This window comes from Coturnix japonica, chromosome 11, assembly GCF_001577835.2.
Source record: "Coturnix japonica isolate 7356 chromosome 11, Coturnix japonica 2.1, whole genome shotgun sequence".
NCBI classification, from domain to species: Eukaryota; Metazoa; Chordata; class Aves; order Galliformes; family Phasianidae; genus Coturnix; species Coturnix japonica.
The window spans coordinates 16,505,263-16,531,810 of NC_029526.1; the positions used below are offsets into that span (position 1 = coordinate 16,505,263).

Here is a 26,548-nt window from a genome sequence, read left to right on the forward strand (position 1 = left end):
GGCCCCAAAGCCACAACCAGAGCTCAGCCCCCAGCCCTGCACAACCCCACTGTCCCCATACCCATGGCTGCTGTGGCACTGCCGGGGTGGGGGGAACAGCAGCACGACACCTCCCTCCTGGTGCTGTGCCTCTGGATGGCATCACAGGGGTCCCAGAGGAGAGCTGCTGTGGATGACATCCCATCCCCAAAGCCAGGTGAGGAGCAGGGGATGCTCTGAGGATATGGGCTAGGGGAGGTGGTGACACCGCTGGGGGCTGCCCGGGGAGGTTTGGGGTCCTGGGAGCATTGCTGGGAGGCGGCACTTTGGTTTCACGTGGGTTTTTTGGGTGGGGGATGTATGGCCATGGTGGGCTGGGACTGAGGCGGTGCTGTGCCCCCTCCTGCACCCCGAAGCACAGCTCTGCCATCCCGTGGGGCCAAGGACCTCGGGTGGGATGTCCCCATGCTATGAGCCTCACTACAGCCACACGGGGATACCCAAAATGGGAGCAGGTGGCTGCAGTGATATGAGCTGGCACAGGGCACCCTGAGTCCCCAAGCAGCACCCAGGATATCTGTCCCCAGGCCATACCAGGGGACACACAGCACAACCATCTGCCACCAAGGGACACAACCAAGGCATCGCATGGAGCATCCCTGTCCCCATGCACATCCCAGCACCAGTTTGGAACAGAACCCTACAGAAGCACCGCAGCTTCGGCCACCCCCGCGGCCGCCGTCCTCCCAGCATTGTTATTTTTGGGAAACATCACAATTTAAAGCTGTCGTTCTGGTTTGGACGTCCACGCCGCCCACCCCCTCCCCTCCCTTCTCCCCTTCCCCCCATCCCTCCCTCCCTCCCTCCCTCCCTCGGCTTTTGGTTTCGATGCAAAGTTTGTTAGGGGTGTTTTTATTGTTTAAAAATAATAAAAAAATAAAAATAAAGACCAAAACAAACAACAGGAGGAAAAAAAAAAAAAAAATAATTAAAAAATAATAAGAAAAAGAAAGCAAAACAGAAAAGGAGTGGAAACGAGAGCAGACGCCGTGTAAGTGCTCCCGTCCGCTGTTTCCCGGCGAGGCGGAGGTAGAGAGGCAGAGCCCCGGCGCAGGGTGGGGAGGGGGCACACGGGGTTGAGGGGGGGGGAACAGACACCCAGGGAGCAGGCGGCCCCTGTGGGAGCACCCGCAAGACTCTTATATATTACCTCTTCTCAGGAAACGTAAGAAAAATAGACAATATTACATATGTCACACCATAAATAAAGTGAACAGTCACGCAAGGGGCCCCTGGCGTGGCCCCCGGCTTGGGGTCTTGGGGTGCACACAGACTGGCTGTGGGGCTGGGGGTGGGAGATGGCACCATGCTATGGTGTGGTATGGTGTGGGGCACCATGGCATGGCAGGGCATCCACAGCATGGCTCACCATGGCGTGGCCTGGCTCACCATGGAATGGCATGGCATGGCACAGCACATCGTGGCATCCGCAGCATGGCTTACCATGGCACAGCACACCACAGCATGACGTGGCATACTACGGCACACCATGGCATGACATGGCATGGCACATAATGGCATGGCACACCATGGCACACCACAGCACATGACACGCTATGGTATGGGATCCCACGGCACACAGTGGCACACCATGACACGGCACCTCATAGCACATCATGACACACCATGCCATGGGATACCACGGCACACCGTGGCACATCATATTACGGCATGGCACACCATGGCACAGCCCAGCCAGCCCCTCAGCACCACAACCAGAGCAGCCCGACCCCCTCCTTGTCCCCTGCCTACAGAAAACACACAGGATGGGTTTTTGCAAATCCAGAAAACTAAAGCTCCTATTGAGCACATGACTCCTGCTTGCGGTTCAGCCTAAGCGCCACATCCTCCCGTGTGGATCATCATCCTTTATTTGGCAAATGTCTCTTCTCATCACCATCACCATCATTACGATACTTTTTGGACCTGTGCAGACGCTATTTACATTCCCGTCGAGGTGCAGCACTGGGTCCCTCCTCCCGGAGCCGCTCACTTCCCGTATTGCACTCCGTCCTCACCGCGCTTTGTACAATGCTGCCAGATACACAAAATCACCCCCAGCTCTTTGTCCGCCTCCTGGGGGAGGTGCTGCTTTCTTCCTTTTTTTCTCCTTCCCTCCTGGAAATCGTTGCATTAAACCCCAAAAACATCCAATGTAGGGAGCGGGTTGGGCACGGCCGGGTCCATCCCTTGTGCCATTCCCATCTCCAGCGTTGGGCAGAGGTAGGGCTGCACCGCGTCCCCGCTCACGTCCCCAGGGCCACACGGGGAGCGCTGCGTCTTTGTTTTGTTAGTGGGTTGTATTTCTTTTATCTCTTATATGATTTTTTTTTGCTTTTTGTTTTCTCGTTTTCTTATAAAAAAAGAACAAAAACCAACCAAACAAACCCCCAAAGATCCTTTTGTTTTTTTTTGCTTTACGGTAACAGAAACTCTTCCAACCCCTGGTGCGGCCATCCGGCCTCGTGCGGACGGGGCAGCATCGGAGCAGGCGGCAACGGAACGGAACGAACTTTGGCAGTGGAGAGACGTTTGGATCTGTCTGGTTTTTGGGTTTCCTTTGGAGCAGAGGTGGGTCTGGTCTGTTCTTGGCTTAGCTAGCAAGGTAGTTACAGGTGAGCTTCCATTGGGCTCGGCGGTGTCTGATTTTTGGGATTTTCCTTTTTTTTTCTTTTTTTTCTTTTTTTTTTTTATAATTTCTTAAAGCCAAAGAGTCCGACGGTTTCATTTTTATTTTATTTTTATTTCTTTTTTTTTACAAAAAAAAAAAAAAAAAAAAAAACGCACAAAAATAGGTGAAGATGAAGAAACAAAGCCTTCTTCCTCTTCCTGCAAGCGAACTCCTCATCCGGAAAAGAAAAATTGATATAAACAAAAAAAATAGGCCAAAACCCAGCGGGTAGCAAAGAACAGCGATGGCCCAAAGGACAGCAGGGAAAAAAAACCACCAACAAACCACCAATAAAAAAGTCACCAATCAACCAAAAAAAGCCAAAAAACAAAGACCGGAGAGAGAACAGAGAACGATGAGTATTTGCCTTAACTCCACGTAAAGCCCAGTTTGAGGATCCGTGAGGATTATCTGAGAGCTCGAGGTCGGTTCGGAGGTCACCCAGTATGGGAGCGGAGGGCTGCGATGGGTGTCAGTCTGCGCTCAGCGCGACGCGCTCTCCAATGGGGCCGGGGTGCCCGGAGTGCCAGCACGGGATGCGCCCGCTGAGCCCGCATCGCTGGGGCTGCTGGCCATGGGGGGCACCGCCTCGGGCTGCCCCACAGCTGTGGGGGCGGAGGGGGCCGGCAGCCCCTGCAGGGTCTGTCCGCAGATGTGGTGGTGCTTCTCCCAGTCCTTGTGCTGGCAGAAGGAGCCGCAGTAGCGCGCGGTGTTGCATCCGCTGCAGGTCTCGCTGGCTTTGCGGCCGCAGTTCCAGCAGCTCTGAGGGGACAGAGGTGGTAAAACTCAGTGCTGGGGGATGGGGGGCAGCTGACCCAGCCCAGACCACACGCCCACCCCAGGCTGTGCTCCCTGGTCCTGCACCATGCACTGCATTCCTGGACCACGAACCACAGCACAGATTGTGCATCTCCGTTCCCAGCTGCACTTCACACTCCAAACCATGCAACCTCCCTCTGAACTGTGCACTAAGTCCTAGGCCACGCACCTCATCCTGGACAATGAACCCTATCCTGGATCACACACGGCATCCCTGACTGAATTCCCACAGTCTTAGACCACACACCCCATCTTGAACCGTGCACTCCATCCTGCAGGCTGTTCCCTGGTCCTTCATCACATCCCACATCCCAAACCATACACCCTGCACCATGCACCCGCACTCGACCATGCATCCTCATCTCAGACTGAGCACCAACTCCTGGACCACGCACCCCATCCAACTGTGCTTCCTGATCCCAGACCAAGCATCATCCCATTCCTGGACTCCCATCCCATTCCTGTGCACCCTCATTCTGCATCATACATCCATTCTGGACCATTCTCCCCATCCCACACCACAAATCCTATCCTGGATTATGAATCCCATCCTTGTGCCCCAGTCCTGCACTGCAGACCCTCATATAGGAACACAAACCCTAACCCTGAACTCTGCCCCCTTCTCCCCAAATCCCCTTTCCTTCCCATGCTGACAGCATTGCTGCCACCACCCCAGGGTGCCCTTGGCACGCACAGATGTGGGTCCCACATGCTTCATCCCATCCCACCTCACTGGAGTCCTCCTGCTGGTTGATGACTGTCAGGGCATCCTCGGACGCCTGCCGCTTGGCCTCAGCCAGTGCCCGCTCCATCTTGGCGCGCTCAGTGGTGATCAGCTCGTGGGCTTTGCGCTCAGCATCCGACACAGCTTTCTGCAGCTCAGACATGGCCTGTCGCTTCACCTCGTTCACAGCTTCTTCTGGAAGGAAGGTGGGCAGCGTGGCAGGGGAGATGGGCACCTGGGGGGCTCCCGGCTCCTTCAGGCCCCATGGGCACGAGGAGGGGATGCAGAGGGACCACACTCACCAGCCTTCCTCCAGATCTCCTCAGGCATGTACCCTGAGAGCGGCCGTGGTGCAAAATCCCGATGCACATCTACAAAGGAGCAACATCAGGGGGGGACACGTTAGCAAGAAGCCACCCCATCCATCCCAACCCTGTGCTGGGGGAATGGCACGGGCACCCCAGGGAGGGTGCAGCCCCCCAGGCCAATACCTAACTGGGGTGCTTCGGAGCTGGAGGAGCTGTTGTGGGGGCGGGCGGAGGGGGGGCTGCCTTTCTTCATGTCCTCGGCGTCGCTGTAGCGGCGGATCCAGTGGTTGAGCTCCTCACGATCAGCCTCCTGGCACCGCCGCAGCACAGTCAGCGACCGCCGCGTCTTTTCCACCATGTCCATGATGCAGTTTAGCAGCTGCAAGGGGTGGAACAGTGGGGCTGGGGGGCTGCGATGCTGGGTGCAGGGGTGGGGTTTGGGCCATGGGAGCCAAGGGTGCCTGGGGAAAAAGGCCATAGGGGGGACACGGTGGGAGCTGGGGGTGGGCAGGGGGTCCTACATACGTTGTTGAGGTGCTTCCACTCCTCTGCCCACTCCCTGTCGGTGAGCCGGTGGTCAATCACCTCCTCCTGGCGCGCCCCATGCACCGCTGCAAGCCAAGCATGAGGGGGGGTCAGCTCTGCATCCCTCCCAGCCCCACACTGTGCCCAGTCCACCCAAAGCAGGGAGCTGAGCTCACCAGGCCGTGGACGCTCACGGGGGTCGGCGTGGCGGTAGGCGTCGCGGTAGTGGTGTGCCATGGCCATGTCCTCCAGGCGGTAGTGCTGGGGTGGAGGGCCGGGGGGATGTGGCAGCCCGTTGGGGGGGTGGCTCAGCCCGTTGCTGGGGCTGTAGCGCTGTGCCGGGCTCATGGTGCATGGCCGCTTGCTGAGGTGCTCGGGGTGCAGGGGGTCGCGGTCCAAACCGTTCTCTTTGGTCCTGGGGGGTGGGAGGGAGAGGATGTTGGTTCCCATGGGGTCCCCGTGGGGTCTCCAAGCATCTGTGTGCAACCCCACACACGTGTAGCCATTTTGCACCCCTGACTACATGCCACCTCACTCTTCACTGTGTTCCCCCACACACATTCTGGCCTGCAAACCACACACCCCTTCTCAGGCCATGCACCCCACTGCAGACTGTGCACTGGATCCCAGACCATGCATCACATCCCAGAAGACATCCCCCATTCCAGACTGCACATTCTCATCTCAGACTGTGCACCACATCCTGGACATGCAGCCAGGGACAGGGTGCATATCTCCATTCTGGACTGTGCTCCACCTCTCAGATCTCACACTCACATTTTGGATCATTGCAGCACATGCAAACCACGCAACCTCACTCTGGACTGAGCACCTCCATCCCAAGCCATGCATCCTATCCCAGACTACCTCATCCAGAACTGTGAACCCCTTTGGCACCCCTGACCGCATGCCACCCATGGATGCATCCCTACAAACCACATCCTCACCTGTCTGGCGTCCTCCTCTTGCCACTCTCGCTGACCTCCAGGAGCAGCTCGGAGGAGTCGATGGGTGAGGAGGCGTTGGCATCCAGCAGCAGCTGCTCGTGCTGTGCCAGGTACTGCGCCGGGCTCTGCTTGGCCATGCGGGCGCAATGCAGCAGCTCACGCTGCAGCAGGGGCAGATTTGCCTGAAGGGAGGAGAAGCGAGAGTCCAGACCTCATCATAGCTCCACAAAAGCTGCCCCAAAAGCAGCCGCCCCCATCCATCCTCACAGCTCTCAGAGCAGCAGCGGCGGAGCAGCAGGAACACATGTAAGCCAGGTGCTCCGGCTGCCAGCTCTGCTTTTCTCTTCAGGCAGCTGATCCACAGCCAAACTCCCATCTGTCCGACACGTTAACGCGAGGCAGAGACACACACCGCCCTTTTCCCTGGCTGGGGGAACAACCCCGAAAAAAAAAACAACAACCAACCAACCAAAAAATCCAGAGTCTGGGAAGCACGCCGCGCCCGGCTGCTTGCACTTAGAGCCTAATGGGAAGCAGCTGGAGCACAGGGTGGGAGCAGCTGGGAGCAGGGTGCTGGCCTTGGGGATGCTCTGCTGTCCCCCCACAGGCAGCCCTGTTTAAGGGCAGCAAAGGGTTCATAAGTGGGGAGGAGGCACAGGTTCAGCATTTCCCAGCTTACAGGGCCAGAACGTCTGGCAGCGGTGGGCGAATCCCTCCACAGCGGGGAAAAAAAAAATAAGGAAAGAAAATGTCCAAAAAGGGGATTTTGAAATGAACTACAAATGGTTTGCAGACAATCCACGCCCCACGCGTTACTGCGGACAGCCCCACGGGAGGGACAGACGGGACACTCACCTTCAGGAAGGGGATGACAAAGGGCCGCAGTGGGAAGTTGGTGGCCTCCTGCAGCTTGGCGTGGAACTCCTCGATGGTCAGCGTGGAGTTCTGTGGGGAAAGCACCCATTCAGCCCCAGCCCTGTGCCCCCCGTGCTGCTCCAGGGGAACCCTCTGCTATTCAGAACCTGCAAGGTGCCTCTGTTTATCCAGAACTTAAGGCGCTGCAGCCCCAAGGGGCTCCTTCTTGCCATTTAACCATACTGTAGAATCATGGACCACAGGATGGGTTGGTTTGGATCGGGAAGGTCCTTAAAGTTCATTGAGCCATGGGATGGGTTGTGTTGGATCACAGAAATATGGAGTGGATTGGATTGGAAGGGTCCTTAAAGATCATTGACATGTGGAATGGGTTGTGTCGGATCACAGAGATATGGAATGGGTTGGATTGGAAGGGTCCTTTAAGATCATAGAGCCACGGAAAAGGTCAGGTTGGAAGGACCTTAAAGATCATGGAGCCACAGAATGATAGAATATATTGAGTTGGGTTAGAAGAGACCAAACAGATCATAGAGCCATAATGTTTGGGTTGGAATGGATCTTAAAGATCAGAGAGCCATAGAATGATAGAATGGGTTGGGTTGTGCTGGGTTGGATGGGAACTTAGAGAACATCCAGTTCCAGCTCCCTGCCATGGACGCAGTTGCACCCACCAGATCAGGATGCCCAAAGTCCCATCCAAGCTGGCCTTGGGCTCTCCCAAGCATGGGGCACACACAGCTTTTCTTTTTAGCCCGTGTCTCCTAACATCTAACCTAACACTAAAGACTGAGCATCATCACCACCCATCATCTCCATCCCAGACAGACCCAGGGCTGGGGCATCCCATGCTGCTCCCCATGCACATACCACGAGCCCCAGGACGAGGGTGCGCACCCGCTCCCCAATCTCAGGTGAGATGTCGTTGCCAAACTGCTGCAGGGTGGTGAGGAAGCGCTTGAGCTTGCTGAGCTGCCGGGCTCCACAGGCAGGTGGGAGCTGGTGGGTGGACAGCGAGGCGCTGGAGGAGGTGGCCGGCCCGTTGCTGAACCCATTGGGGGTGGACGGGGCCCCATTGATGGCAGTGGGTGAGTGGCTGCTGCCGTTCATCACTGCGAGAGGAGAGGAATGGAGAGGTGAGGGATGGGGAGGCCTGAGAATCCTGTGGGTACCATGGGGATGGGGTCCCTTTGGGTTATAGAGCATTGGGTTGGGGCAGCACCCGGTGCCCCACTCCCATCCCACAGTGCTGAGCAGCACGGCCATGCCCCACACATGCACTGACCTTGCGGTGCCATGCCACACTAAAGAGGGGCCTAAAATAACCCTGTGGCCACAACTGCTTTTATTCCCATGACAGGTGCGATCCTAAGTTAGCTGCCACAAATGTCCCTCAGCCGGCACGGGGATGGGGTGTGCATCTTTGGGATGGGGGCAAGGAGAGGGGCCGGGGGCAGCGCTGCATCTCGGGTCTCTCATGAGAGCGTGTGCTTCACTTTACTTACAGAGACAGACCATCGACCATTTCAAGCAACCATGAAAACGGCCGCGAGGAAGAAACGTCGGAGGGACAGCGTCTCGATCTGCAAGCAAAATAAAACACGCTGTGATGAGAGAGCAGAGGGGCAGCTCTCAGCCCGGGGTGGGACCCGGGTTTGGGCACAGCACCACGGGCACAGCTCCGTGTGTCCCATTGGAACACAGCGGGTGCTCCACTGCCCCATTGGGTCCCTTGCAAAACTTCCATGAGGGTCAGAACAAGCCAAAACACAGCCCCAAAGCAGGGCCGGGGCAGTAGCAGGGTGCCCACACCAATGGGATGGGGATGCCCACAGTGGAAGGGCTGAGATTAAAAAGCAAAACCCATCAGAGCGCAGACGGGCGCAATCTGATTTCCATCTGGTTGGGACCACAGCCGGGCACAGCGGGGAGCAGGGCTGGGGCTGGGGCATCATTTTGGGGCTGTTTCATCCCCGATGGGGTTTCTATGCAAGAAGGAGGCACAGGCATGCGTGTGCTTACAGAGAGACCTCAGCAAGCCACAGCAGTGCTGGTGGCAGGGACTGCCTTGTCCCCTGCCTACCTGAGCTGCCTATCTATATCCCAGAGCTGCAACATCAGCGTTGGGACCAACCCAAATGTGAGCCCTGCAATGAGCGCACAGAGCACTGGCGTGGCCGGGGTCCCCCCAACTACAAACACCCCCAGCATGGTGCAAGCCCAACTTTGCCACCATCCCCATCCCCATCCCCATACTCACTGGTGCTGGGTGTGAAGGAGGGGTGACGTGTGGTTCCCTGCGTGACGGCGGGTGGCGGCGGCGGCATGTTGGGTGGCGTGGACCTGGGCTGCGTCTTGATGTCAGCTGGCGAGTCAGGCATGGTGGCGGCCCGCAGAGCGGCGGGGTCTGCAGGGACAGGGCAGGTGGTGAGCGGCACCTGGGTGGGTTTGGCACAATGGGGACCACGGGCCTTTCTGGGGCAACTCCAGGACTAAAGTGGGGTGGGAGTGCGGGGCACGGCACCTTGTGCACAATGCGGGCACGTGGTGCATCCAACAGCAGAGCAGCACCCAGCCCTGAGGGCAAACGGGGTGAGATGGGGGACTCAGGGGGCAGCCCTGGAGATGGCACCAAACCCAGCAGCACCCATCTGGCACTGGGTGCCCATCCAGCCCTGCCCCCATCCAGCCCTGTCCCCACACCGGAGAATGGCGGCGCCAACACGGCTGTTCCACACTCCCCACCGGGAGGAGAGTTTCCACGAAGCTGAACAAACACCCGCGGAACCGCCGTGTCTGGGCGTGTGGTTTCTTTCCTTTTCTCCCCCCTCCTCTCCAAGCCATAAATTTTTCCTGCTGTGTTCGCAGTCCAAACACCGCCATGCGGGCACGGCAGCAAGAGATGGCCCCAAAATGAGGCACCTCTCAGTGCTAGAGCCCAGGGATGCCCAAAGCCATGCTGGGTGGCTGTCCCCACAGCAGAACGCTGCCTTTCCCTCTGTGCACCCCACTCTTTGCCCCCATAGTGCCCCCCAAGTGACAGCACCCTGCTGTCAGCCACGTGTCCCTCTGTCCCTCTCAGGGGTCACATTCAGTGCTCACACTCAGCCCCCAAACGTGGCAATGTTTGCCCAGCTCCGCTCAACCTCCGCTGGAATTTTTTCCCCCCCCATTTTATTATTCTTTTTTTCTTTTCCTTCTATTTTTTATATTCTTTTTCTTCCCTATTATCATTTTTCTTCTTTTTTTCTTCATTTACTGATCCTATCACTTTTTCTTTTTTCCTTTGGGGTAATTTGTCCCAGCCGCTCGGGGCTGTGTCTGTTTTCCTACATCTGGTTTCCATTAAGCTCAGCGCAGCCCAGATGAATAAGTAATAATATAAAAATAAAAGGATTAGTCTTTTCTCCGCCGCCGCACCCCGCCCTGCCTCCCCCTTGGGAATGGGATGCCGGACCCCCGCGCCCCCAAACCCCATTTGTCACACCACAGGGTTTAACCCCCAGCACGCTGGGCTGGGCATGGTCCCCATGGGGTGATGGCTGTGCCACCACTGCAGGTACCATGTGGTACAGCTGTCCCTCTGCTCAATGGGGCAGTTGGGGACAAGGACAGCAGGGCTTGTACCCATAGGGGCTGCACAGCACATGGGGTGGTTGCACCCCTTCTGCATCCTCCGGCACGGAGCTGGACCAGAGAGCTCTCGGTGATGAAGGGGTTAAAAGGGAATTAAAAGAACAGCATCTTTCATGCTCTCCAAATGGCCACAAATGAAATCCAGATGCTGGAGGCGACGTCTCCTGAAGCCAGGCTGCCTCCCAAACAAAGGAAAGCATTCCTGCTGCTCAGCTGCTGGTGCCACGGGGGCCAAGAACAACTCCCAGATAGGACTGCGAGGGCCGGAGCTGCTCCATCTGGAGTGCGTTAGGGCAGCGCTGCGCCGGCGGCAGCTCCACGTGTGCGACCGGGCAGGGGTCGGGGGAACACACGTGGGGGAATGGGGGCACAGCCACCCTGCTGCCTTCCTGGGGCAGAAAATGGTTATGGGAGGGCTGAGTATCACATCCCAGGAAACAGCTCAGGGAGCAGCTGGGGTCACACCACTGAGGCTATGGCGATGCTCATTGGGATGCCCATAGGGATGTCCGTGGAATGCTCATGGCTGTGCCCATTGGGATGCTCATGAAGATACTCATAGGGATGCTCACCAAGCCAAACCTTCCCTAGTGCTGCCACCAGCCCTAGGACACAGCCCCAGCACAAGGAGAGGCCCCACCCTGGGGATACCATGACCACGGGGGTGACACCAGTGAGGACATAGAGCATCATGGTGCTGGAAGGATGCTGCTGACCAAAGAGCCATCCTATATCTAAAAGGGTTCTACAGACAGGCAATGGGGGCACAGAACAGTGGCAGGGTGAGGAGGGTGAACTGCTGGCAGATTGAAAGTGAGATACCCCCAGGGCAGCCCCCAGCCTGGATGCCCACAGAACCTGGGCACTGCGCCTTGCAACCCAAACCAATCCAACCCAACCCAACCACAGCTCCCAGCCAGCACAGTGGGAGAGAGGAGGGGGGATGGAGGACACTCTGATTTGCCTTAAAAAAGAACTAAGAAGGGAAAAAAAAAATCCCCAACCCCACAAGAAAAAGCCCTCTCTGTTTTACAAGCCTTCATTTGCTATTGTTTATGTAAACAGGTAAATTGTTTCGTATCTCAATTAAAAACATCTGCCACATAAATGAATACCAATTAACTCATCCTGTTTTTAATTACTCTGTTAATTACACACAGGCAGCAAAAAGGATGGCAGGGGAATAGGGAAAGCATGCTCGCAGCCCCCCCCTTCCCACCTTGCTCTTGGCAAAGATCCGAAATATGCCCAGATAATGATGGATTAAGGTGGCTGGTGAAAACAATGGCTCGTCGCCAGCTCCGGGGATTTCGGCTCCCTCCCGGGTTCCTCGTAGGGTATTTCCCATGGCCTCCCCGTGACGCCCCGCTTCAACCCCCCCCCCCTTTATGCCCTGGGAACGGCCGCACCCCCCCGCAACGCACCCAGAGGGGGGAGAGACGCCCGCAGACACACGCAGGGAGGAAGGAGGACGCTTTAACCGCGCATCATCCCCGCGGACCCGACGCAGCCGTGATGGATGCGGGGTGGCACCGCTCCCCGGCGCGGCGCTGATCACCGGGTGACCCCCGTGCCGTCAGCTGCATCGCTCTGGCGGCTCCCCCCCTTTATACTCCACCCCCCCCCCGGGCTGCGGGCGGCGTTCCAAGCGAGCAGATGGGGCAGGGGGAGCGGCGGCGGCGGCGAGGAGGAGAGCAGAAAAGGCTATTTTCTCACGCTACATATTTTACAAGTCGAACATTTTGTGCGTTTCAGCTTTTGCCTGGAAAAAGCGTCTCGGGACCGAGCTCCGGAGCGCGTGACTCAGCGTGGGACCGGGAGCTGGGAACGGGATCCCGTGTCCCTGTGCCTCTCTCCAAGCTGAGGACCCGACCCAGAAGTGATGGGGGAGCGCAGGATGGACCCTGCCCCGCTGCCCAGCGCTGTGCCCCAACGCCAGCAGTTTGCAGGAGGAGATGATACACACACACATATACACGCACACCCCACCGTGCCGTTCCCCAGCTGTCTGTGCACCTGGGAATTAAATAGACTCTCTAAACACCACGAGCAAACAGCAGCAGGGTTAGCATGGGAACGTGTGGGGCTGAGCTCTTCAAAGCATTGCCCAGATCGGGAGGCATCCACGGCTGCAAACCACATCCCTGTGCAACGACCATATCCCAGTGCAGTGGGTAAGGGCACATCACGGGGCCACGTCCCCATGCAATGGCCATGTCCCTTTGCCATGGCTATGGGCACATCGTGGGGTCACAGTGTCAGCCCCAGGTTAAAGCGTTCCCTGCCATCTTTTCTGCAGTGTTCAAGGGTGGCCTCATCCTTACAAGCGGCCCTACAAGCACTGGGATAGATCTGGGGAGAGGGGGGGGGGGTCCATCAAAGCACCCCCACAACCTCCGGGCTGCTACGTCTCCAACTCTTTGTGTCTCTTTAACTGCAGGCTCCATCTCAAGGCAATTTCACCCGCGTGAGATTTAATGCAATAAAAACAGGGGGGAGAAAAAAAAAATAGAAAAAGAAAAATATTAATGAGAATTTTGCAAAATAAACAGGAAATCCTTTGGATGCTTTCTGGAAACGTTGGTCAGCATCTTCCGAAGGGAAGCTGTGGGCTCGTCAAGGTGGGGCTGCCCCTGGGGAGGCCGAGAGGGCTGGGAGGGGAGGCAGCAAACGAGCTCCAGGAAATCCAAAAATAAGCCCCGACCCGGCCAGGGGCAGCACCGGCAGCTCAGCCTCCATCCCAGCGCTGCGGACACTCCAGCTTTGCACTGAGCTCTTATTGCTGCCCGCAGGGTCAGGCCATGAGCGGCTCACATCGTGCCTGTGCCACAGCTGCACCCGTCCGGCCAGGGGCTGAATCAGTGCCCGTGGCTGCCCCCCCTCTTGTGCCACGGGGAGCAGCTCTCTGCCCGGGGTCCTACAGCACTCGGGGCACCCTGCGGGGCTGTGAACATGAGCGGAGCTGACCGCTCATTGCCACGGTGAAGCCAACAAGGGTGCGCACAGCACAACACAGCACAGCCCACCCTGAGCTGCCAGCGCCCCGAACCCCCTCCCCAAGCTCCGCACGCAGCACCGGGGCATTTCTGCACCCACCACCCTCAAACTCCTCCACAAACCAAACCCTGCACCCCCACGCGAGGCCTCATCACACACCGGCACCCAGCCCCACGGCAGCACCCAGCCCCATAGGAAAACATTCCTCCTCCTCCTCCCTATGCGCACATTTACCAAACACAACGTGCCCCCAACACCCCCCTTTCGCTTCTCCCGGCACGGAACCGGAGGGAATCGCAGCCCCCAGCGCTCTGCTGGACCCAAACCATCCCGGTACCCCCCAACTCGGGGCTGTGGGGCTGCGGATCCTCACCCGAGCTGCGCTGCGGGGCTGCGGCTGCCGGGGGTCTCAGCGCTGCCCCCCGCTGCTGCTCCGCACCCGCTGCGCGAATCCGGGACGGCTCCGCAGCATCTCCGAGCCCGAAGCGGAACGGCGACGGTCGGTCCTCGAGTCGCTCGCCAAAGGAGCGTGGAATTGATATTCCTTTCAGTTAAAGGTGGAGGAAAAGGGAGAAAAAAGAAGACAAAATCTCTCTTTGTTCCCGAGCAGAGAGAAAACAACGGAGGGAAGAGCTCCGGAGCTCCTTGTGAGCTGGAGACGAAACCATCGCTCAGATTCAAAGGCACTGTCAACGCGCACGTGACCCCAAATTAAGAAAACAAAATGAAGCGGCGGCGGCTCCGTTAACACCGAAGGGAAGTTGCAAAGTTGGTTTTTTCCTCGGTTAAGAGCGAAAATAAAACAGCCCATCCCAAAACCCGCAGCCAAAGGCTCGTGGGAGCGGTGCGGGGCCGCGGGGTCGGGGCGGTGCGGGGCGGTGCGGCCGTTCCCCGGTGTCACCCCGCACCCCGAGCACCTTCCTGCGGCCACATCCACCGGCGGGGCACCGAGCTCCGCACCCGCCGAGTTTGGCAGCAACGCGTCCCGCAGCCGAGCGGGCGGCTCGGGGCGGTGCGGGGCTCACGGCTGCGCTCTGCCCGCGGCCAAACGACGGGAGCCGAACGCAGACGCCGGCCGGGCAGCGCTCCCGGCACCGCGCCCCGCCCCGGGGGAGCGCCCCGCAGCCCTGCAGGGCGAGGAACCGCACCGGGCTCCGCGCCGCCGCCGTTCCAGTCCCCCTTATCCGAGACCGGCCGCGCTCCGGGAGCGCTCCGCGGCACCGACAGCAGCCCGAGCCCCGCGCACCGGGAGCGGCCCCGACCCCTCCCCGGTACTCACCGTCCCGAGGAGGTACGTCCCGAGCCGGACACCGCGGGGAGAACCGGCGGCCCCGCGGCCCCGTTAAGGCCGAGGCGGGCGGAGCGCGGCCCCGAGACGGCGGCGGCTCCCCCCGGCACCTGCCCCCAGCGCCCGGAACCTCCGGGAGCCGCCAGCCCGGGGGTCGGGGCGCTGCCCCCGGCGAGGGGGGTGGGAGGGACGGACGGCGGGAGGAACGCGGGTCGGGAAGCGGAGAAACCGCTCAAATCCTCGGGGCCCTTCGCCCCCTGCGCTCTGCCCTCCGGCCCATCCCCCGGCACCGTGCAGCGGCCACGGGGTCCCGCGGCCGGGCTCCCGTGCGGGGATGGGCCGCCCGCAGCCGCCGCCGCCCGCCCCGGAGTGAGCGCCGCCCGCCCGCGCCGCTGCCTTACACCCGGCAACGCCAACGCCGCCGCTATGGGGCGCCCCACACCGGCACCGGCACCGCAGCCCGAATGGGGAGTGCGGGGGGTGCGCGGGGAGATGCGGGGGGGGGTAGGGAATGAGAAGGTGGAAGGGATCCGGGACAGGATCCTGCCCGTCCCAGCCCCCAGGTTTGGGGGCTGCAGAGAGATGGAGTCTGTAAAAGGTTCGGGGATCTGCAAGGGATGCAAAGCTGCGGGGGGAGGTGTGGGTTGGGGGCTGCACGTGTCCTGGGAGGATGCAAAGGGTTGGGGTGAGGGTTTGCATGGTGATGGGAGATGTTTGCATGGGGCTGGGGGATGGCAATGGGCATGTGAGGGCTGGGGGGTGTGAGGGGCTGGGGTTGGGGTTGCTTTGCTTCCTTCCCCCGCTGCCCCAAGGATGCTCAGGTTGCAGCAGGAGCAGCCACACACACAGCATCTGTGCAGCCCCAATCCATGCACCCACCCCTGCCTGGCCATGGGGTGCCCCCAACCCACACCTCCTTGGCTGGGCTCCCTGGGGCCAGCTGGACACATAAGTGGGGTATGGGGCTCCCTGCCTACCCCAATGCTCAGCACAGCCTTCATGCACAGCTGGGCATTGCTGGGTGCCCTGTACCTGCAATGGGGGGCAACCTTAAGGGTGTCCCTCCTTCTCCAAGTCCTACTACAATGTTGTTGCTGCCTTGTGCAGCGGGTAACGCAAGCCCTGCTAATTTCCCTGCCAGTGAAGCCCTGCCTCTTTGCGTAATCGCTCTGCTTGGCAGCTGCCTCCCTCTGCAAGTTGCTGCGTGCGGTGCCTGTCTGCTTCTTGCATCAGTCATCCTCGCCTCTTCCCACAGCACGGGCACTGGGGATGGTGGCAGCGCTGCCAGGCTGAGTGTCACCAGCATTGCACAACTGCTGCCGGGTGCTGCGTGGCACCAACGCTGCAGAACAGCTGTGCAGCTGCTGCACAGACCTTGCCTTGGGCATTGCGTGGTTGTGGTGTGGCCACAGCACAGCTGTCACGCAGCCACGGCTGGGTTATTGCACAGCCGCTCTGCAACCACTGCACGGCCACTAAATGACCATTGCATGGCCACCAGATCACCGCTGCATGCCAAGCTCCCGCTGCACCACACTGAGTTGCAGCAGCAGCTGGCACATGTAAATACAGCAGCATGGGTGCATTTGGGCACACGGTGCTTGCAAGGTGGAGCACCCAGCAATTCCTAAAGTGCTCCCCAGTGATGCTCTGGTTCCTATCACTGCTCTATGTAGGAGGAGAGCAGGGAGCAGGCCATGGGGATGCCTTATGAGCTGCTGGATTTGCTGTGAAACCCCCAGGTAAGTGCCTGCCTGGTGACCCCCATCAGCACAGCCCGCCCTGTGCTGTTCCATCCCACCCCCCTTCCAACCCTGGGAAAAGCCCCCACCTTCTCAATTGCTGCCTCATGTGCCACCCGGTGCCGTTTGGGTGCCAGAGGCCGCTGCGTTTCCATTCGGCGCGCGCCGCCCTGTAATTTGGGTCTATTGAAGTCATAATTCACCGCTGCGAAAATAAACATTTGTGTCAGCCTGTTTCATTCCGAGGGCTTCGGCTGAATGTTAATAACGCCCCGACGATCGGTCTGCCAGCACGTGGATGCTGGGACAGAGGGACCACGGCCACCTCATCACTGGGGATGGATGTCACCCTCTGTCCCCCCCCCCAACACACAGAGAGGGGACAGCGGTGGTGCAGTCGCTGTGAGATAAAGGCAGTATTAGGAGCATGAAGCCTTTGGGTTCTGCCCCCAAACCCTGCACCCATCATGGGTGGGTCCGGAAGCACCTACTGGGGTGCTCAGTCCCTATCGAGGAGGGGCCCTGTGCCCCCCCACCTGCATCTCCTCAGCCTTTATCTCTCTCCTGCTCTCAGCATCGCTGCAATTACAGACACTTTAAAACACAACGATCTGGCTGTTAGTGTGATGGATGACAGAACCTTTCGGTCTGGTTTAAATCACTGCTGAGAGGGAGCAAACTTCCCCATGTTAACCCCTTCGTACCCCCCTCACCCCCCACCCCCCAGTTCAACACTCCCATGGGCATGTGTGGATCCCATGGGCTGGCACATGGGGACGACCCAGCCAACCCCACACCCCCCTAAACTCTGCAGCAATGGGAGAGCAGCACAGCAAGCAGCCAGGCTGGCAGATAAGCTCCTGCAAGGGGATGATAGCCAGGATCCGTCCCAGCACAGCACTGGAATCCTTCCCCTGCAAATCTGGGGCTGGCAGGATGGGCCCCACAGCCCTTGTGGGTTTTCAGAGGGACTGGAACCTTCTATAACGACTCTGGGGCTTTGTGTCTGTTGTGCCGCTGCCAATTGATGGCTCAGCGTGCGCACGTTGTCTCTTTGTTTGGGGAGGTGGCATCTCCCACCACCGAGCATCGTCCCTGCAGCAGTGCTCCAGTGGTGCCATGGGTGATGGCAGCACCAGAACTCATCATTTCTGGCTCAGTGTGTGGATGGAGGAGGGATGTCCTTCTGCACAGGGCTTGTGGAGTTGCCAAGGAGCAACCCCAGGTAAAAGGGTTCCCCTTTGACAGAGCTTTGGGATCTCCAAGAGCAGATTGCAGCCCTCGGTGCTGCTTTCCTCATGCCTTCCCCTCCCCACTCCTTGAGTCACCCCGTGCCCCACACTGGGGCTCATATGGGGTGAAGGCACCCAGCCGTGCCCTCAGGTTTCCGGTGTCACCCTGCGTGTCTGCCTGCCCGTCTGGGTTCCCCCATCCAATCTGCTGCCTCCAAAGATCTAAGCACATCGTGAGGCTGAGCATCACCAGGTGCTTCCCTGCAGCACAGAGCAGGCACTGGGCAATGCACAGCCCCACCACCTCAGTGCATGCATGCATCGAGTGGGCTTTAACCTCAGTTCCTAAATCCATCCCTGGACGCATTGCAGGAGCTCCTCTGCAGCCCTCAGTGCTCTCCCCTGAGCAGTTGGGGCTGGAGCCCCTCTTCCCATGCACTGAGTGGGCAGGGGTGGCACAGGAGAGATAAAGGCTGGTGGGCAGCCAGTGGCTGCAGGCGGCAGCTCGCCCTGCTGCCTATCGCCCGCTGCAGCTGCATCCGCTGCAGGGACATCTGCTGTGCAGGAAGCGGCTGCCGCCAGCTCTGCTGAGGGATGGGGCTCTGCTCTGGCTGTGCCTGCCTTCCCCTGCTGCTGGGCTGGACAGATTCGTTGCTGTTTGGGAGTGCTCCCATGGAAGCCAGGCCCTACTGCTTATCGTCCTGCACCAAAGAGCACAGCACGGCTCAGGCACTGGGGGTCCAAGATGTGTCACCATCCCTCTGTGTGCACTGAGCCTCCAAGTTGCTGGTGCCGTGCTTGCAGCTTCTCTGCGCCTTAAGACCCATTTCTCAGCCCCACCGCAGCACGGCAGCCCCTCTTCTGCTTGTCAAACTGCCGCAGCCTATTAACAGTAGGGATTTAATTAGTTTGTATTGCACTTCCAACAAGTCAGGACCCTGCAAAATCAAGTCAGGACCCATAGGAAGAGTTGGTCCAGCACAGCCCGCTCTGGGGCAGCACAGCAGCACCATGCTGTGCCATGCGCTGTGCCATGCTCACAGCAGAGCCGCCCAACAGCTCTGAGTTGCATTACAAGGTCCAGCTGCACTGCAGCAGCAATGGACATTGCAGCGGCCTCCGTCCACCTGCACCATTTCCAGGTTCCCAGGCTAAAAGCAGGGCTCCTTATCACCAGCGAAAAATGTGCCACCTCTGTTGTATTTCATTTCCCTTTCCCCACCTCTTCCCTGCCCGCTGCGCATCCGAGATAACAGCTCCGTGCGCCGACGCCGCAGTGAGGAGCAGCAACGGCCCCAGCAGCCCTATCGCCTCCTGGCTGAGCCGCGAGCAAATCAGGAAGTTTGCCGAGATATTTGGCCAACAAAACAAACATTTCTCTTGCCAAGCCTCCAACCGGCAGCTCCGCCAGGCAGCAGCAATCTGCACGGCTCCTCTCGCTGCACCCTTCCAGTCAGCCTTGTGTTATCAGCCCTGGGATGCACTGAGTGTTGGGGCTCTGTGGGCAGCACCCAGTGTGTGCCAAGGCAGGGCGAGCAGCGCCATCCCTACACTGGGCCTGTGGTCCCCATTGCTGCCAGAGATGGGGCACCGCCAGCCCTTGGCATGTGGGGGGACTGTGCTTCAATTGAGAGATGCACTTGGTGCATGATGCTGCACCTGGTGCATGGTTCTGTGCACAGTGTATGGTTCAGCTCCTAGTGCATGGTGCTGTGCCTGATGCACTGCATTGCACTTGGTGCATGGTTCCATGCATGGTCCCGGTGCTGCTCCTCCTGCAAGGTGCTGTGCCCGGTGCACGGTGCCGCAGAGCTCGCTGCCGCCAGGAAAAGGGGTGAGCAAAGGGAAGCAAGGCAGAGGGCCAGCATTGTTCGCTCCGGGCAGACAAACGCCGGTGACTCAGCCGGCAGCCGCTTTCCTTCCCGCGCCCGGCACAGCCCAGCGGGTGCCCAGATATGGGGCTGGGGGAGCAGAGCACAGCAAATGGGGACCCACAGACCCTGCGGCTGGTCCTGGTGCTAAGGAGCACCTGGAGAGCCACGGGGCCGGGCCTGATGCCACTGCCACAGTGTGAGCGCAACGATGTGCTCCTGAGCAGCACGTGGGCTGATGGCCCCTATGTGACAGAAATCACCAGGCAAACTGAGGGCTCAAATACCACAGACAGGATAAAATTGCAGCTGATTTGCGGGGCTGGCACCAAGCAGGTCCACTTCTCCTGCCAATGCTGCAGACTCAGCCATGCCCTCTCACTGCCACCAGCCCACAGGGGGGCACCCCATAGGTTACCCACCCCTGCCCAGTCTGGTGGCATCGGGACGAGTCACCATCACCATGACGCACACACGTGGGTCAGCCACAGCCCCCATCTCCCCACATCCACCTCACTCTTACCTGGGCTGGTCCTGCCAAATGGTTGCCCTTCAAGCCTGGTGGTGCCTCCGGGCATCACAGCGGTGCCAGCAGTGCGTGGCACAGCCAGCCTGCTCCTGCACAGCTCTGTGTCACCGTAGGAGCCACGCTGTGCAGGCTGCGTGCTGCAGGGCTCACTGAGGTGCAGTGCAGTGCAGGGCGTCCTGCCCGTACGGTGCCTGCCCCACTGCCACGGCCGTTCGTGTGACCGCCGGGCCCGCGGTGGCAGCAGCACCGAGTCCCATGGCGAGGGGGAAGGTGAACAGCTGCCGGGCAGCGATAATGCGGCGGGTGGGGGGAGGCCGGGCAGCTGCACCCGTGTCCTTCCCCAACAGGAACCATCTGCGACCAAGCCCAGCACTGCCTTCCCTATCAGCCATTCCGGTCTGACTTTCCAACAACTTCCCCTTCATGCCGGCTTCACTTCCTCACAGAGGGGACAGTGCGCTACAGCTCGGCACAGGCAGCAGCATGGCACAGCATGGCATTGCCATCAAGATGCAGCATGGCACTGCATGGCATTGCCATCATGATGCAGCATGGCACAGCATGGCATTGCCATCAAGATGCAGCATGGCACAGCATGGCATTGCCATCATGATGCAGCATGGCACAGACAGTGAATAGCCGTCCAATTGCACAGCTGTCCAATTGCAGCATGGTGTTGGCAAGCCAGCATGGCACAGCTGGCAAATGCAGCCCTGGCATGGGCAGCTGCATGGCACAGCACGGCTGGCACAATGCAGGATGATGCACGGTGCACTATGGCAGGCTGGAGCAGCAGAGCTCATTGATGGGAGCTGCACAGCATGCTGCAACCCCAGAGGCTCATCCCCCTCGCTTGCAGCCCTGCAAAGCACCGAACTCTTTGCACAGGGATGATGTGGACATGGGACATCCCTTGTTTGCTGATGCACCCCCAGCCCACCCCCTGCACCAGGGCTGGGGCTCTCTGACAGTGCAGCCACAAGCGAGAGAAACAACTTGTTAGAAAACTGAAAGGCTGCAGGTGGGAGGGAAGGAAACACGTCCTAAAAATACAGCAGCGCCGGCACGGTCCCCGAAGGTGGCTCAGCAGATGGTGCGTCTCGGCGGCCACCTGGGCTCCCACAGATGGCTCCTGGGGCTCCCACTCCGCTCCCCCAACCCACAGTCTTTGGGGGACAGGAGGAGACGGGGGGTGTGGGCAGGGAGGGGGCTGAGAGGGGTCAATGCATCACAGCATCTCTGCTGGAAGGGCTGACATTGCAGTGCTGGGGGCCCCAGGGGACAGTGCACGTGGCTCTGTGCTGCAGGGGATGTACGGAAACCCCAGCACGGGGCCAAAGGACCACAAAGCAGCCAGACAGCACCCAGCCGGGCTGAACGGGGCACAGCACCCAGGGGATGCATTCCTATACTCACATGCATGCTGCATCCTTTGGGGCAGCTCTGTCCACCCTGCTCCAGGATGAGATGGAGCAAGCAGATCATGGGGGCTGAGAGGCGCAGTGCTGGGGCTGGAGGGCTTTCCCTAATGTTTCAGGATTTTGCCTCATCTCCTTTTATATCCTCTACAGCCAGGTAGGCTCAACATGCTCAGGATCTCATGGCAGGGATCATACTGAAGACATACAGGGGTTGCATGGCAGAGGTTGGTCCTGGGGAGCACCCTGGGGCTCTGAGTCAGAGCTGGAGGCTTCTGGGGCCTGTGAGGAAAATCCCCATCAGCTGCAGCCCCATGTCCCCCACATCACCTGCAGCTCAGGGCTTTCTCTGGCAGGAGAATGGCACACAGCTGCCCAGCAGCTGCACGGGGAATGCCCCAGCCCTGAGCACAGGGTCTGCCCCACATGGGGGATCCCAGGGTCCTGTTCCCTGCCCTCCCTGTGGGGCATCGCGGCACTCCCAGGCGCTCTCTTTCTGAGTCAGAGCTGCATGTTTGGTGCTGAGCAGAAACTTCCCCCCGCTAAAGGAGAAGCAGGAGCTGCTCCCCCCACCCCAACACTCAGAGCAAGAGCGTGAGAGGAAGCGAGAAACCCCCAGTGGCAGCTGTGGCACAGTGTCCCTTCTGTGTGACACAGGGGGAAAGATGGGACCACCCCTGGGTGGGAAACCAAGGTCAGAGGAAGCCACAGCAGTAACGCATGAGCAAAATAATAACATCCACCGAACACAAAAGGGGTGACTGCATCCCATGGGTTGTGCATTTTGGGCATTGCAGTGGGTGCGTGCTCATCCAGTGCAGCCATTTTTTGGAGGGGGGTGCTAGTACCCATCCTTATCCCATCCCCATCCCATCCTTATCCCCATCCTTACCCATCCCTACACCATCCCCATCCCATCCCCACCCTATCCCATCCCATTCCCATCGCCATCCCCATCCCCAACCCCATCCCCATCCCAACACCATCAACATCCCAACATCATCCCATCCCATCCTCGCCCCATTCCATCCCCACTGATGCCCAAATCCACCTCCACAAATGCGGAGGATGAGGAAGGAGCCAGGACTGAAAGGGAGAACTGAGGAGAAAGGAGTTCACATGAAACACAAAGGCAAATTCTTTAAGGAATAAATAAAATAAAATAAAATAAAAAAATCAAAGGGATGTGGAGAGGGGAGACGCGCGGTGGAGAGGATGGGAGCAGAGGCAGGATGCGAGCTGGGCGCCAGGAGCTGCTGCACGGTGCCTATCGGCCCTTCCCATCACGGCAGCCCAACCTCAAGTAGTTTTTCACTGAGATTGCAGTGATCAGGTAGGGCTGCCCTCGCAGGCAGCTGCGGGCTGTGAATGAGCACCTGCTTATCTCTGCCCAGCGGCTGTGCGCGCCGCAGATTGCGCAGGGGACGCGGAGCTGCTGCTGGCTGCGATTTCCATATCAGCGCCCCGCAGCCGCCCGCACCAAATAAACACAACAGCCGCATGGACAAAAGGTTAATTATCAATTTTCAGAAAGGGAGAGAGAGGGGAGGGGGGGAAGAGGAGAAGAAACGATGTTGTGAGCTGTGGGGATGTGCAGCTGCAGCAAGGAGGGGTGTTGGTCTCTGTGCCCCAAATAGACTGACCCTGAGTGTCCCCAGAGTGGTGCTGGCACCTGTGGAGATGGGGATAAGGATGGGGATGGGGATGGGGATGGGGATGGGGATGAGACGGGATGGAGATGGGGGATGGGATGGGATGGGAATGAGACAAGGAGGGGAATGGAGATGGGGATGGGAATAAGATGGGATAGGAATGAGATGGGGATGGTATGGGATAGGGATGGGATTGGGCTGGGGATGGGAATGGATAGATATGGATGAGATGGGGATAGGATGGCATGGGATAGGATGGCATGGGATGGGATAGGAAGACATGGCATGTGATGACATAAGATGAGGATGAGGATAGGAATGGAGGTGGGGATGGGGATGAGAATGGATGGGGAAGGATGGGGACTGGATGAGGATGAAAATGAGGATGAGCACAAGGGTGAGGATGCAGATAAGGATGGGGATGAGTGGGTATGGGTACTAGCATTATGGCTTTTTCTGTATGTTGGACTGGGGGAAGATGTGGACTGGAGTGGATGCTGGGCAGGGGCAGGGCTGGAGGAAGGCACATCCTTCTCCTCATGGCATGAATTCCCATGAAAGGTAATGCCCTGGAGTGGGGTTTTGGTCAAGTTGAGGCACACAGTGGAGATGCATAGGATTGGGCTGCATGGGGTTGTGGTACCTTTATGGCACAGGGGCTCAGTGGTGCAGCACTGAGCTGTCCCACACCCTGAGCCAGAGCCAGCCTCCAGCTGGCAAAACAAGCTAAAAACACTGGGCTAAGAATACTGGGGATGCTGTCAGCATGTGAGCATCCCAGACTGAGCTCTGCCACCGTCCGGATGCAGCCAGACCTGTCCTCACTCCAACCCAAATCACAGAGCCGGGGCCCATCTGGTGTCCAACTGATGAGCACAGATGTGTCGGGATCTGGGGGCCGGCTGGCAGCCGCTCAGCCCCATTGCAGGCTGCACCTGCTGCGGGATATTTCCCTGCCGGGTTTCATCCCAGCAGCCCCCAGGCAGCCCCCGCTCCTCGGGGACATCGTGTGCCCCTATAAATATGGATGTGCACACGGAGAGGTCTGCATATAATGTGCACACAAGGGTTTTGTAGGGGATCAAATGGGGACATCTCAGTGAGTACCCCCGGATCCTCATGCCCTGTACACAGAAGCTTGGGTTACCCCACCCCTCCCCCCACCCCAAATTAACATGCCACTATTATTTTTTAACAAGGCTCTCCCTGCTCTGATGCTGACCCCTGTAATGACCGCTCAGCTCGCGGAGGGGATCAGCAGCAAATCCCCTTTTAAATGAAGCCCTCACGCAGGGATTAGGAGCAGAGGGGTCCCCACTCCCTCCCTCCAACCCCGGCTGTGGCTGTGCAGATATGTGGGGACGGGGGCAGGTCTGTCCGTCTGGCCATCTGAAGTGGCCCCGCGCGATACGGAGCGGTTAGGATTAGACACATCCAGGACGAGAGTTTTTTCACCAGATAGAGATGATAATGGGACCCATGGGGAGGATTACGAGCCCCGTCTCTCCGACAGCGCTGCCATCTGCAGGGCCATCTCCTGGGGCTGCTTCTCCTTCATCTACAGCCACAAGCAGGGCAGGAGATGAGCTGTGCAGTGCACCAGCACAGTGCCTGGCACCCCTGGGCATCCCTCAACACTCAGCATCCTTGTGTACCCTGCATCCCTACATGTCCTCATGCATCCTGCATCCCTACGTGTCTCTGGGCACCCTGCATTCCTGTGCATCCCTGTAGTACCTTGAATTCCTGCATGCCTCTGTGCACTCTGCATCCCTGCATGTTCCTGGGGCTCACACCTCCCTGTACATCCCTGGGCACCCTGCATTCCTGCTTATCCCCATGGGACCCTGCATCCCTGCTTGTCCCTGCACATCCCTGGGGCTCACACATCTCTGCCATCCCCAGCCCCTCACCCTTCACACCCATCCATCCCCATTGGCACCTGGAGCTGTGAGGGCTGCCCGATTCCCAGCACCACACACTCCTTCCAGTGTATTTCCCCACTGAAGTCAGAGCAGCACCTCTGCCTCCCACCAAGGAGCAGTCACACAGACATTCCCTGCTTGGGACGAGCTCACTGCATGCATGGGCACAGCCTGGGGAGCCCCGACACAATTACGGAGCGAGAGTGGCATTTTGAAGTTTGGATAAAACCTTAATTGAAGTCTTGGCTGCTGTTAATTATATTAAAGGCAGAGCGAGCGATGGGCTTTTTATTAGCTAATGAGGATTTCCATTTCCCGGCAGAGGGGCCCTTTGATGCTCAGTGTGCAGCCATGGGGTGAGGAGGAGGATGGACCCTCACGTCCTGCGGGACCCACGGCACACCACACCCCTGCTCGTGCCATTCACACTGGTTGGGGTCATGTTGCATGATCTCAACTTGAGATTTACCTGAGAGCAAATGTCCTCGTGTTGCTTTCCCCGCTGTGACACAGCACCAGTGCTGGGTGCTCTGGGGGCACTGGTGGCAGTGGGACACAGCAGTGAGGGGCAGCAGGGGAGGGCAGGGGGGGCAATTCCCCCATCATACCCCTTCGTCCTTCCCTGTCAACACAGCGAAGGGGGATCCAGGGTGGGGTGGGGGGGACAGCTTAAGCTATCAATGGTCCTGCCTTGATGGGAATAAAATATGCACTGAAAGACATGAAAATGGAGTAAATAAAAGAGATAAAAATGGAACGATCAAGCCAGCAACTTCTCCTCCTCTGATTAAAAAGAGGGAGAGGGGGGAGGAGAGGGATGCGCTGAGCCCTTGAAGAGGCAGCTGCTGCGCAGCACGGCCTGATAAGGGGCTGAGGCAGCCTGGTGGGGAGAGATAAAGCCAAGTCCCAGCGCTCGCTGTCCTCAATCCAAGCCTTGCCATCAATATTAATACAGCCTGACAAACTGGCGTTTAAGATAGAATAAATATAGACTGGTTCTGCTATTACCTAGACCTTATTAATCTGCTTGGGAAGCATTTAAATGCCGTTAAAAATACAGAGTTGACTCGGCGGCACTTCAATGGCTTTGCCATCTATCAGCGTTTTGTTTTCTGCCCTCCTTCTCCCCTCCCCAGGCGGGAGAGGAGCTGTGCTGTGGGATGGGGTCAGTGGATGGGTTGAGTGCTATGGGGCTTGGAGCCCCCAGAGATGGGGATGGGGCGTCCCAGTCCTGGAATGGGAGATGTGGATGTTGGCTGTGTGCTGCTTGCTGGGAGGCAGCTTGGGGCTCTGCATCCTGATGCTGCCTTCCCAGCTGCAGAGCACAGCACAGCACCCACTGGTTGTGTGCA

At 58.8% G+C, this 26,548-nt stretch overlaps 1 protein-coding gene across 6 annotated transcripts; it reads right to left on the reverse strand.

Moving 5' to 3' along the window:
- Positions 1 to 878: 878 nt before the first annotated feature.
- CBFA2T3 (CBFA2/RUNX1 partner transcriptional co-repressor 3) lies at positions 879 to 20,554 on the reverse strand. Of its 6 annotated transcripts, XM_015874402.2 has the most exons (13): positions 14,819 to 15,053; positions 13,913 to 14,083; positions 9,167 to 9,313; positions 8,412 to 8,489; positions 7,777 to 8,018; positions 6,889 to 6,978; positions 6,034 to 6,215; positions 5,263 to 5,501; positions 5,087 to 5,172; positions 4,745 to 4,940; positions 4,556 to 4,624; positions 4,258 to 4,448; positions 879 to 3,472 (listed from the first exon to the last, which is right to left on the reverse strand). In XM_015874402.2, exons 3-13 carry the CDS (start codon positions 9,285 to 9,287, stop codon positions 3,194 to 3,196), a joined length of 1,773 nt encoding a protein of 590 aa, XP_015729888.1. In that variant the 5' UTR covers positions 9,288 to 9,313; positions 13,913 to 14,083; positions 14,819 to 15,053; the 3' UTR covers positions 879 to 3,193. The 6 variants fall into 6 exon arrangements, with proteins under 6 accessions (XP_015729888.1, XP_015729885.1, XP_015729884.1 ...); XM_015874399.2 differs by lacking the exons at positions 13,913 to 14,083; positions 14,819 to 15,053 and adding an exon at positions 20,196 to 20,514 and having other exon boundaries at positions 4,258 to 4,445; XM_015874398.2 differs by lacking the exons at positions 13,913 to 14,083; positions 14,819 to 15,053 and adding an exon at positions 20,196 to 20,508.
- Positions 20,555 to 26,548: the final 5,994 nt, after the last annotated feature.